This window comes from Neodiprion lecontei, chromosome 3 (genome assembly GCF_021901455.1).
Source record: "Neodiprion lecontei isolate iyNeoLeco1 chromosome 3, iyNeoLeco1.1, whole genome shotgun sequence".
Classification (NCBI taxonomy): domain Eukaryota; kingdom Metazoa; phylum Arthropoda; class Insecta; order Hymenoptera; family Diprionidae; genus Neodiprion; species Neodiprion lecontei.
Window position 1 is genome coordinate 27,517,686 of NC_060262.1, and position 12,937 is coordinate 27,530,622.

Sequence of the window (12,937 nt, forward strand, 5' to 3'; positions counted from 1 at the left end):
CAGAAGATCTTGTACCTAAATTATTACTGTTGCTATATACAATGTATCTACACAAAAGCTTTTTATCTAACTTAATATACAATTCTCGTATATTTATGAATTGGTACTAACGGTGTATATATATTAATGTAAGCGCTTTATAGAAATAGATTTATTGTTATATATATATATATAGTTATATATATGTATATATAACAATAGATCTGTTTCTATGAAGCGCTTACATTAATATATATATATATATATATATATATATATATATTTCTGCATAATAACGCAAGTACCAACATATATTCGGATGTATGTATATCATGAAATTGTTTCCATACAATGAACGTACGTATGGAGAGGTTTAGCTCAACTCGACCACCTTTCAGGCCTCAATGACGTCGATTTCCTTTTTCTTCTGAGATTCTGTATTATAATGTGATTTTGCGCACGATTTTTTCGACCTCTCATTTCGGAGTTTTCAATAGCCAAAATTTGGTGACTATTGACATCCAATAATTTTCAGTTCGGAATATTTCTGAAGAAAAAAATATATTTTACAATTTCGCAACGACGGTTTTGTTGCTGAAAATTGATTTAAAAGGCAAAAAGTGGTGTTTGGAAAATTAGGACATATCTTTAATGGTTCTGAAGTAATAGCTTTTTCACAACTAAAAAGTTGAAACACTGTATCCCACAAATTTAATATTATGCAATAAGCTCTAAAACTTATTGCCGGAAATTCTCGGCGATACTTTGGCCCTCTGACGCCCTAAAAAAATTATAACGACCAACCATTAAAGACACCTTCTTGCATTGAATTTAAAAATGTTTGGCTCGAAGAATTGCGGAAAAAAGACAACTAATTGATCTTTTTTTAATAAAGTTTTGGCAACCAACATTCAAGTGCAAATGCATAAACTTTTTTGTTCCCAACAAATGAAATCAAGTATCCAACATTATAATGTTGCATTTTCAATTTCGAGGTATCGGTAGTTGCAAATTATTGGTTTCCAATATTCGCTAAATTTTTACTGCTGAGAATGTGGGATTTAGGCTCCAAATATTAAGGAAAAAATTATTTCTTTTATGTAAGCCATGTTACATACTAAGTTATATTCCGACGGGTACAAATCACGAGTCGTTAAAGTCTGAAGAGTGGTCTAATTGAGTATATAGGTATATATACATACATGTGTGTAATATACGTATATTGTTTGTTGGACTATTCAAATTACGTACGCAACACGGAATATGTCTGTTACTATTTATTTGTCTATTTTACCCATATTAATGATATACCTAAAACAAACATAGTTTTGATAGTCATTTAGTCATGTATTATACATAATTTGTAATATATACAAATGTATTTGCGTTGTGTGCATCATAGACATTTGTTGTCTAGCCTATTTACATGTTAATAGGTATATTTTCTACTATAATTTTTGGGCACAATACTCGAATTTCAGATTCTCGTATCTCACTCTTCTCATTAGGTTGAATTCAGTTTCAAAATTAAAGTTTCCTAGTCAAATGCTGAGGTAACTTTTAACAGTCGTGTTTAGATCACGTGTGCTATCACCAATGTCAATCATGTCTATCAGCAATTGTACATTCTTTACAATCAAAGTTGGAATTGTTATCGAGATATAGTTGAGGTCAAGAAAAATGTTACAAAATTGTTACAAATAACACCTGAATATGTGTAATTGTACTTCAATTAATAATTTCAAATTGAAGTTTAATAATTGTGAAGTCATTGAAGGTGTGAAGTTCGAATTTTGTGCAAGTTTTATTTGTTTGAATTATGCTTTTTTTACTCAAATATATTACACTTATAGCGGTACCTTTATGTTAAATTTCAAAGCATGCTAAAGAGACGTTTGATTAAATTTTCGCACCCGAGAATGGATTCAGATTCATTGATTACCCTTGTGTTGTTCCTCAGGTTGAAGTTGAAATAAGATATATAGGAAATTATGAACGTAAAAATAGTACAGTTTCGATTCTATGTTGCTATAGGAAACGCGACTTTCAACTGGGGATGATATATACAGGATATACCTATGTCATTATCATTTGAGGAATTGCTCCTCTCGTCACACTATATGAAAACAATAGTACAAAAAGGCCAATAAAATAGAACACCGGAATTAACCGAAATCCTTTTGCGAAATACTTAAATAGAAAATGATTCGATCACCAAAAATTAACTGTATATGATGGAAGATCAAAGTTGGGCAAAAAATATTATAAGTCTAAAAATCAATTTTTTTGCATAAAGTATTCGATGCAAAATATGTTAGATATCTGATGGGATCAAAAAGGCTAGTTTCAGCAAAAATATTGGAAACTATTTTTTTACACCTTTGATTCCTTCTAATATTTCTACCTACATCACTTGCATATAAAATACATCGAATTTAAATGCAAGTAAATAAGTTTTACATTAAACCTTGCAATGACAAACGCAATTTTACGTATTTCAACTTACCTCTCGCTTGACAAATTGCTCTTTGTAAAAAAATCGACGACGTCGAGTAAGAAATGCAATTATAAATTACGTATATCATTCACCCTATCGCTTTACTTGAGGTGGAGTTCCACATGAGCCCGAGTGGTACACGTCATAAAAACGAGGAAAACAAAGGCTCACCAGCACCTAGCACACTGTATAAAGGTTGTTTATGTGCTTTTTTTTTAAAATTTAGATCGAGAAGCACACCTCGTTTACATTCATAAAAATTTCCAAATCGTTGCAAAGCTTGGCAGCCTACCACGCGTACCGAAGCATATAATTGAAAATTGATGAGGACAATTGGTGGTGTGCGATTAAATGAATTTTATTGCAATTCTCTCTGGAATTGATTTCCTGCCCCTGATTAATCAGTTGGGCGCAATTCTGCATCCGCTTTATATTTTTTACCTGTCTATAAAAATAGACATCGCACGGTTTGACCAACGGCGTGCATTTTGGAGGAATTACCTTCATGGTGCACGTTGGCAAAGCAAATTCGTCCAGAAAAATTTCGTTGTACAGCACTGTTCTTTTCCCACATATGGCCGTACTAGGTCTGTTAAAAAATCCAGATACAACATTGTTGTCAATTTCCCGGAATTCGACAATGTTACTACATGTTCTTATATTAATTTCCCAGATAGAGCGACGCTGTATTAGGCGGTATAAAAATGCGTCACCTTGTTAATGTTCTGTCTTTTGACCATAACTACGTTTGATCTTTGGCAGAGTCCATTTCGGTTAATTTGATGATTCGTTTACATTGTACTATTTACGATAAATTTCTGCTATAAAAATATATTTTTCACTAAATTCTCTGCTAGCCGCTTAAATTCAAAATTTGCCCGCCAAGCACTTGCCAGAATCCGAATGATCCGCTAAGTTGGCAACACTGGTTCGGCTGGCAATGCAACACGTAAAATTTGTTCCGTTTTTCACAGTTGTCACATTGGCACTTCAATCTCCCGTCCTGCGCGTAAAGGGGCGTGGTTAGCGAGTTCTTGGCACACCATGTAATCCTTCCACCATGTCTCGGAGTGAGATTAATGTGTGAACCGGTATTTTAGCAAGAAACAATGGCACCGTCTTGTTTAGAAGTATTATTAGTATTGTTTATACTTCTTCTGCCATTTCTCTATGAAACAAGCAAAAGTTTTAGATATTACTTCAAGTTTTTGATGTATTATGGTATCGTAATGGCAAATGCAGTGATGGTTATACCAATTATGATGTTTCGCCCGGGAGACGTCAAAAATCTATTGTTAGTATTCACTGTTAATATATGTTCACCTGTATTTATTTTTATTTATTTTCTCCGTAGACACAGTTTTTGTGGAACGTTCGTCAGTGACAAGTGACGTCGTTATTCAAAGTAATTTTCTTCGTAATTGAACACTCACACACACGACACTCGTACGCAAAAATAGTGTTTTCCCTATTGGTGTCTGCGATTTTGTCCCAAGTGACGCCGAGGTGGCGTTGATAGGGGATACTTTGTTTAGAACAATAAATACACATATGGTGGCGTTATATGATTTTTCAATACGGAACGCTCTATCGTCTTTTTTAAAGTAGGTATATTTTTTTACCGACAACGAACGGAATTAAATACAAACTATTTTTAATACTAACACGTACATCATTTTTGAACCATTACATTTAATCAATTACAAATCATACGAGTACACCTCACCCAAAATCATAGGTATCATGAACTGGACAGAGAAAACCTAAATCACAAGTCATATCACGTCTTTCTTTTATCATTATTTGTAACATTGTTGACAAGTAGCATGTTTGAGTTGTTTTCAAATAATTTTCACTACGCAATAATTACCATGTATAGTCATAGATCTCTAAATTGTTATACATTACATGTAGGCAAAATTTTTCTTTCTTAGATTTTGAATTTAGTTATTTGTTACATTATTTATTTATTCGTTTTTTTTTAAAATATTTTTTCTTTAAACATACTAGTAAAATAATTGACATAGCTTAGAGAACAGATAACGCTGCACCATTTACATTCATTCATATAACTAACAAAGTATTTATTCTTATTTTGCACGTCCAGCAACTTTACTTTTAATAATAAGTTTTATATTTTTAGACTGGCGTCGTCAGTATGCCATCACGTTAGCACTTTGCTTGGCCTTCGTTGGGAACTTCGTGGTCGTGAACATTTGGAAAAAGAACAAGCCTGCATCATTGTAGCAAACCACCAGAGCTCTTTAGATATTTTAGGCATGTTTGATATATGGCCAATAATGGATAAATGTACCGTAGTTGCTAAAAAAGAAATATTCTATGCTTGGCCGTTTGGTCTTGCAGCATGGTTGAGTGGTCTAATTTTCATAGATAGAATGAATTCGGAAAAGGCTCGCTCTGTCATTAATACGGCCACAAATCACATCATAGAGCAGAAGGTAAACAAAAATGCAATCTTGAAATTTGTATTATTCTAATGTAGTTTTTCTTGTTTTCCACGATTATAACTAGATTATTACTATTTATTATTCCTTACTCTTGCCTTATAATCAAGTATGTACAACATATCTAAAATTTATTCCTTACGTAACAGATTAAATTGTGGGTATTTCCTGAAGGGACAAGACACAACACCGGCGAAATACATTCCTTCAAAAAGGGTGCATTTCACGTTGCCATAAGCTCTCAGTTGCCCATTTTGCCTGTTGTATTCTCATCATATTATTTTTTATCGGCGAAAGACAAACGATTCGATCCAGGTAAAAAAAAGTTTCATTACCAAATTTTTCACGTAACACTAAACAATTTTAACACCCAGCTCTAATAACCAACATAATCCATCATACTAATATCTACATTTTCCGAATCATGAGAAAAAAATGATTCATGAATATGCCACACTTGAAAAGTGTTCCAACTAATTTGTAAATAATCAAATATCTGGTTTTAATCGAAGGACGTGTTGTTATAACAACATTACCACCAATATCTACCAAAGGTTTGGGTAAAGCCGATATTGAAGCTTTGATGAATAAAACAAGGAAAGCTATGGCAGAAGTGTTCCACGCTACAAGCCTGGAAGTGCAGGCTTCATGCTCATCCAATAAACGACATGTGAAATGAAAAGGTTGAAATATTAATTTTTTCTAATTATGCAAAATAAGTCAATTTTTAGGAAATATTTTTGTTTACACCCAAGTTATTTGCGAAAAATAATTATTCATGTACAATTTACTTGAGACCAAAGGTTACATTCTTTCTGAAGAATTCAATTATATTACCAAGAGAAAGATGGTACCCTATCTTTTGTAGTTTGATAAGTTAGTCTTAGGTTATACACAAATGACTTAGAAAAAGACTTGAGTACTCTTCGTTGCTTCGGGTTGATATGTTCCTAAATCAATTATAATATTCTCATACTTCTATAAAACTTTGGACTTATGATTTGGTATCATGTGTATGAATATAGTCAAGATAGAGGATTCTCTAGATTTAGAGTGAACCCCATTTATCTCAGGTCCAAAAAATACAATGTTAAGTGTTTCACAAAAGCAACCAAAGAATAAGAATCTAAGCTTCTGATTAGTACTATAATTTCCAAACTTGCGTAATCTTAGATAAACAATATAATGATTTTTCATTTTAGATCATTTTTATATATAACTTGCATAGTTCTGTCAAACTTTACAATGAATGATTTCAATTCGCTATAGTATAGTCGAAATATTAAAACGCCATCACCAAGTCGTTTGTAATTTATTATACAGTATATTGCTAATCGGATAAGAACAGTGGTTATTGAAAGGAACATGGGAAGTTTCAGTACTTTATTTATTTATTTTAAATGCGGGAGGAGAAAACCTTTACAATTTTCAAGAGAAATATTCTTGCCTTTGATATAGTAAATTTATTTCCACAAAGGTAATTGCTGAAATTGTTAAAATTATAGCTTTTGATATTGTTCAAGTACAATAACTCTGTTAAATTGATTATTATATTTATGTCGCTTGTTAAAACAGTATTAATTGATACATTAATTAATCAAAAATTAATTACAGTATCGAAAAATGAGTGAAAATTTTCATTTTGCCATTTTCAAATGAGTTTAAAAACCATCGTTTTCTTAGGGTTATTGCTTGTAAATTATTTACGTAACTAGTCTGTATAATTTTGATTTTCTGCCAAGAAAGTGAATGGCTAATACTTGTTTTTAGTACGTGGAGTACAGATTTATTTTTTTTAAATTAAGGATTAATAATTTTTGTAAGTCACGTATATACAATTCATGTAACTCTTATGACAACGGAGGCATTCCATTTTTAAGTAGTTTCATTTTAGATCAAGGTTGCTAGCAACTTAACAATGATTGTGTATAAAAATGAAAATTGACCTCAAATGTGCCAACGCCAGGCTAGCTATTTTATTTAGTTTATTTTCACAAATAATTTGTGATTCCAGGTATAAAATTTCTAAAATTTTGTTTTCCTGTAGAATAGATCAATATTACATTGGTAGGTTATTTAGAATGAAATACAGCTTCACATAAATAAAGTGAAGTTGAAAATGGTCTATGGAACAATTTGACAAATCGAAAGATGTGAATACAATATACATACACGCATGTCTGTGTATTTGACGTGTTATTTTAATTAGCAGACTATAAAATAATGAAAATGTTTAATAAAACATAAACTATCTCAAAATGGGGTAAAAATCTACGTCCATAGCATGTACCTCAAATTTAAAAGATCCTGTTCAAACCTAAAACTTCGGTCTTCAGTTATTTTGCAAGGCGACCACTAAAAATAGCAGAACAGAACGAGGTTGAAGTTAGTAACGCTAATGTAATGAAATATTAGAAAAAGTTCATTACTTTGCAATTTCAAAACAGTTTTGAAATAGACGGTTTTTCAAAATATGAGCACGTTATGCCATGTTAGCGCTTAATAAATTTCGGACATTCTAAAGTGGCAAAAATAACTATTTTCATATCAAGGGTGGTGATCGTCGCACACGAGGGACGGCGAAACCGGCCCGAGTATTGCTCGATCACATGAAGGGTCTTATAGTTGTACGCCCTTGACACGAACAATATTTTTTGTTATAGTAGGTGTCATATGTACGGGAGAACGTTCATCTTCCCCGGCGTAGAGTTGGATGTTACCCCTCCTAGTAGGCGACAAGTATGGGAAAATGTTCATGTTACGACTTTACACCCGCAAAAAATGATGGTTTTCCCGTACGCCTTTTATAAAGAAAAAGAATTTTTTCTAAATATGAATTGTTACGATTACTTTACTTAACTTCAACTTCATCGAAAAGATTTCCTGATTTTCTGTGACGAAATTATTATTTTTCCCTGACTGAAAATCAAAGTAATAGTGCGAATGCGAATATCTGATAAATGAAGTTCCGAATTAATCGGTGCTCTATTCGAAGGTCATGAAATACAGCATGGCGAAATAACTTAAAATTTTATTTCATGGGAAAAACTTCCTTTTTGTCCCATTACATCGCCATAACATGCCCTGACCATATTTCAAATTTCTTGACTTTTCTCGGACTTTCCGGTTTTTCCTGACTAGTAGCCACCATGTCTTGAATTGCGAATTTTTTTTATAAATCTGAACAGTGGTCTGAAAATGTAATTACACATAGGTATTTACATCATAAAAATATGAACGGTCGAACAGGATTTTAGTTTTTCTAGCTTGGTTAGATTGCGGAACAAAATACCATACTGCATCTATGTATTTTGTAAATTACAATTACACTAGCCATTAATTATACACCGAAGCGAATTGTATTTATTTGAAAACAAATAAAATCGCAAATTTAGAAAAACTACCAATTTCTTTTCCTTTAGCAATAAATTATTTAAGTATTCGAAACCATACCGCTGGTAACAAAAATTTGTAATTATCAAACTAAAGTAAAAAGGAAGTTATTTTAAATCCTCTAACATAGTTCTGCTGCTTTAAATTGCCCGTGTGTATCATTAAAATTTTGCATTTCTATAGGATTTAAGTGGTCGAATGCTGTCTGTGGCTCATGATCAAAGGAAGATGCAATAATACTCTCGGGGATATTAAAAACAAGGCGATTATAATTTTATAATTTATTTATTGTATTTGTCTTCAAGGTTACATATTCCTACACAGCAGAAACATATATTTCGCGATGCTGAATAAACGATAGTTATGATCATTAGAAAACCGATAAGAACTTATACTGCAAAGCGGTATACATTCAGAGAATCTCTAATGCAAGGTCAACCTCTGAACCACGCGCACACTGCCAGTGCCAACACATGATGAAGTTTTCAATCGTAGCGTGTGTCCGCTACGCTTAGCTCATGTCAAAGTTGTGCGTGGGCACGTGGCTAAGAGGTTACTCTTTCACCAGAGAATCCCTGTATATTATGAAATCTTAATTTCTATAGTATATAAACATAAGTTTATGACATTAACAATATATCATTCAAAGAGGTGAAACAGAAGGCAGGCCGGATGTTCGTTTGTCTTGACTTTCGGTCCATGCTTTTGCGATCGTTCTCTTCATATCGTCATCACCCTCATCATAAAACTTCTTCATAAGACTCATCAAATTTGAGCTTGGGTCACTATCCTCGCTCATTTCAGGCACTGCTGGTGTCTTAGATTCTTTTATTCTTTTTTCAACACCAGTAACATGGGACCAATTCTTAGGTGATTTTTTAGCCAAAAATATAGCAATCATATCAGTTTTAACTTTTGTATAGCTTTGTTCAGGAATTATTTCTTCACATAAATTGTTAATAGGAAGCTGATAATTTCGACTGTCCAATCCTAAGACGCGAAGATCAATAGATCTCTCCATGAAATCGCAGTATACCGCTTCTTTTGGTAAAGATTGAACATTCTTTAATGTAATGTATATTTTTATAAACTTTTCTGACTGATCCCATGCATAATTGTTCAGTTTAACTTCATAACATTTGTTACCAAACACTTGTGTTGAAGTTGGTTTAGTTTCCGGGTTTTGGTTTCCTTCTAAGTGCTTAGACAATTCTGTTTGAAGTTTTCGTAGCTCCAATGTGAGAATATCCTTTGTCTTTTGTCGAGTTGCTTGTTCCATAAACTTATTTAGCTCCTCGATATCCAGTTTGATCTGTAATGTTGATCATTTTTAACAGAGAATTCTCACAGAAAGTTTACCCAATGTATAAAAATGTTCAAATCAAATTTTTGGTTGAATATGTTGATCTAGTTTTTTTTTTGTTTGGGAATTAAATTGTATGTTCACATATTAAATTCACAATGATACAAATGTCACGAATTTGACAGCTAAAACCGAAACCCGTAGAACATTCTATGAACTTTAAGCTTTGTCGGAGTTTTTGAGATAAATTAGGATCGTAGGCTGTGCACTTACTTCATCGATTTTAGACGGTGACATTTCGTTTTCGAACTGATATCAAAGTCGAGTTAAACTTCTTAAATTGTCTTCGTTAGCAAGATTTTTTCTTCAAATTGCGTGATTAAATTTTCTACGTTTCACGTTGCTTCAAGTTCCAATGCCTTACACCATATACCATAGTCTTGAAACACAGGCAGTATACAGCACGGTCTTATAGGTATACAGGCTTAGAAACGAATCCTCATTTCAATGAGGACATGTGACACCGTTACGAGCTCTGAATATTCTTTTCGATCGCCGCCACACGCGTCGCTGCGGTCTAGTAGTATCTTCTACCGACGGTCTTCTCGGTGTCCCCCCCTTGCCCCTGTAACACACGACCGTCGGTACAATTTTTTTCTTTTCTATTTCATAATCCCCACTAACCACGGTCAACTGTAGTACGAGAATCTTGCGACTACTAGATAACATGATTGTAACCCTATCCAAAAGTATTATTTACATGTATTACAGTTTACTACGGAAACCCCCTAGATAAGGTTTTCCGGGAGAATAGTAAGAGCATATAGATTAATACGAGTTTAGTCAACAAAACATTAATGTAATATAATATAACTAATGAAATTGTTTGCAGTTCGTCTATAGATGATTCTAGTGCAGTTAGAATTATTTGATAGTTGACCAATTTTTTTTAAGAACATAATAAATTCTATATGTATCTAACCGACAATCATATTTAAAGTTTAATATTTTCAATAAATTCCGTAACATATCAATAGAGAATAATTTTTAGGGCAATAATTTATTGTTGCAATTGTATGATAGCTAACCAGTTCTTCTGTTTATTAAGATTATAAAATTACTAAGTTGAGGTTATCACGTCATTATTGGGCGACAGCCCCCTTCCGTGTTTTTCGTACAGGATGCAGGTGTGTGCAGGTTTCAATCATGTCTTTGTCATATGTAGGCTAATCTTTATTCTTTGGGCTGCGTATAACAATAGGCGCGGTGTGCCCGTAACGCCGAAGGTGGCGATCTCAGCCCAATGGTTCGAAAAAGTTCGACCTGCATATGACAAGGGCATAACCTAAGGGCATGACCGAAACCGTTGTTGACTGAGGATATACACCGTAAGTGGTCAGAGAATTCAAATTTTGCCTGTCGTCGCATGTTACGGTAATACTGTAAACATTAGGTCGCGTTGTGCATAGTTTACGTAGTGTTTTCACCCGGCTATTGAGACCATAGAGTTATTTATGTAAAATAGAGCGTAAGCTACGGCGTAAGCGTCCCGTGAAGGGATTTGGATCGGTTCTCTGAAGGACAGAAGATCATAATTCCCCCACCCTCTCTGTTGCTCTACCTGCGTAGTGGGGGCCACGAGAGGGGAAAAACAGCTAGGCAGACGCGTGCAGCTACCCCCACTCCATCGGAAGGACATCTTTGGTGGGTTAGGGGGGTGGGGGGAGGGGAGGAGTTATTATCTTCCGTGTTTCATAGCACCGACTTAAATCTCGTCCGTGCGTCGTGCGGCATCAGTCGTTCTCTAAGAATCAAACTGAAATCACGTAATTTCGGGATCAGTTCAACATTCAGACCGCGATGTTCAGGTCATGTCACGTTCGATCGGTGTATTTCCACCGTACTCATCTGTGAATAATACACGACGAGCCGCGTGTAGCCTGAAGAAAAACCGAGTTACTGAAATAAAAACATCCTGCGAACGTTGAAGGTGAATTTCGTGTCCCGAGTTTTCATTGTTTTGTGTAACTTCGGACTTCAGTGATGTGTATTTTGTTTTTGTGCGTCGAGTGTCGATTTTATTATCTTTTTGCCTGATTTTCGGCGAATGCGCAGTTGCACTGTTAGCAAATTTATTCAGTCGGTTCAAACAGACAGCTGCAGCACAAAAAGTGAGTTATTGCGGTATGGATTTGTGCATAAGAGATTAGTGATCTGAATTATGTGAAAAGTGCGTCGCTTTATCGATAAACCTGAGATGCTACAACTACTACATGTGAAAGTGTGGAACAGCCCAGAGTCGAGGTAACAATACTTATTTTAATTATTGATTGATAGTTCACGGTGGTCATTTAAAGCCGAACGAATTCGTAAATATGAAACAAGACATCAGTAATAATTAATTTGAAAAATGAAAAGCCAATTTCCTAAATTAATTCAAGTGTCGTGTTTTGTTTTTTACAGATTTAAGCAGAGACTTCCGAGTAACTTTCCATTTCTCGGCAACGTTGGTGAGTTTGCATGTGTTAGGTTATGGGTATTTCCCTGGGATTCCTCTGTCACGTGGCGTGGCGGTAACAATTGTTACACAAATCTTCGATTTCTTAGCTGCATGGATAGGCTCATTCACGATCGCAACGTGCTTGACTTTCAGTCGAATCATTATTTTTCGCAATGCAATTTAACGTAGCTTACTTGAAGTTAGACGTTTTACACGTTGCTAAAAGTGAAATGAGCATCGCGACAGGTAACCATCGCTTACTCGGCACTCGCGAGATCGAATTGTGTTTCGTAACTGATGTTAATCTACGTTTGAATTTACCGATGATGCCGTTTAAGTGGTGGGTTCACCTGAGGTTTCAAAAGTATTCAATTATCCACATTATTGTTAAATTGATAAAATTCCAAAGTCTGGCATAACGTAACGTAATCAATTTGCATCTTATATATCATTTTCAATCTTTTAACAGCCAACTGCAGGTTTAGCTCGCTTAGAAAAATGCTAATTAGCATTCAGGATGTTTAATCAATTTTACCAAAGGTTAATGTACCGATAGTCTGCCAACGTTTACTAAAATAACAAAGACAATATTAGAGTTGGCGGGATACAACCGCGATACTGCATTCTGAGAAGGCAGACTACGATACAAAAACATTTTGCTCCCAACAGGTAACCAACGAAAATGTAAGTCAGTGACCACGGCGCAAATGATGAAGAATGATGTGTGTTGGAAAAAATGGAGAATCGTTTAGGTCGAATATAGGAAACCGGGTAGGTAGGTGGACGTTTTGGGATCCGTC

The 12,937-nt window shown here is 34.3% G+C and overlaps 2 protein-coding genes and 1 long non-coding RNA gene across 4 annotated transcripts; 1 reads left to right on the plus strand and 2 right to left on the minus strand.

The window, feature by feature from the left end:
• Window positions 1-925: 925 nt before the first annotated feature.
• Window positions 926-3,853, minus strand: LOC124293705. Its single transcript, XR_006903584.1, has 2 exons — window positions 3,731-3,853; window positions 926-3,644 (listed from the first exon to the last, which is right to left on the minus strand). It is a non-coding gene; the product is annotated as an uncharacterized LOC124293705 (long non-coding RNA).
• On the plus strand, window positions 3,427-8,344 carry LOC107219869 (1-acyl-sn-glycerol-3-phosphate acyltransferase alpha). 2 transcript variants are annotated; one of them, XM_046735729.1, is made up of 5 exons: window positions 3,427-3,606; window positions 3,831-4,080; window positions 4,620-4,935; window positions 5,091-5,256; window positions 5,454-8,344. In XM_046735729.1, the coding sequence occupies exons 2-5, from the start codon at window positions 4,028-4,030 to the stop codon at window positions 5,618-5,620; spliced, it is 702 nt and encodes a 233-aa protein (XP_046591685.1). In that variant the 5' UTR covers window positions 3,427-3,606; window positions 3,831-4,027; the 3' UTR covers window positions 5,621-8,344. The 2 variants fall into 2 exon arrangements, with proteins under 2 accessions (XP_046591685.1, XP_015513698.1); XM_015658212.2 differs by lacking the exon at window positions 3,831-4,080 and having other exon boundaries at window positions 3,586-3,770.
• Window positions 8,345-8,600: 256 nt separating this feature from the next.
• Window positions 8,601-10,121, minus strand: LOC107219872 (calcyclin-binding protein). The gene is made up of 2 exons (XM_015658216.2): window positions 9,911-10,121; window positions 8,601-9,646 (listed from the first exon to the last, which is right to left on the minus strand). Exons 1-2 carry the CDS (start codon window positions 9,932-9,934, stop codon window positions 8,978-8,980), a joined length of 693 nt encoding a protein of 230 aa, XP_015513702.1. The 5' UTR covers window positions 9,935-10,121; the 3' UTR covers window positions 8,601-8,977.
• Window positions 10,122-12,937: the final 2,816 nt, after the last annotated feature.

What these genes read in the sequence shown, in the direction of transcription:
- LOC107219872 (XM_015658216.2), bottom strand. Translation starts at nt 9,934, where the DNA reads ATGTCACCGTCTAAAATCGATGAA. An exon ending in CACCGTCTAAAATCGATGAA is followed by an intron (nt 9,647 to 9,910) that starts GTAAGTGCACAG and finishes TCAACATTACAG; the next exon opens with ATCAAACTGGATATCGAGGA.
- LOC107219869 (XM_015658212.2), top strand. Translation starts at nt 3,586, where the DNA reads ATGGCACCGTCTTGTTTAGAAGTATTATTAGTATTGTTTATACTTCTT. An exon ending in GGAGACGTCAAAAATCTATT is followed by an intron (nt 3,771 to 4,619) that starts GTTAGTATTCAC and finishes TTATATTTTTAG; the next exon opens with ACTGGCGTCGTCAGTATGCC. An exon ending in AGACAAACGATTCGATCCAG is followed by an intron (nt 5,257 to 5,453) that starts GTAAAAAAAAGT and finishes TTTTAATCGAAG; the next exon opens with GACGTGTTGTTATAACAACA.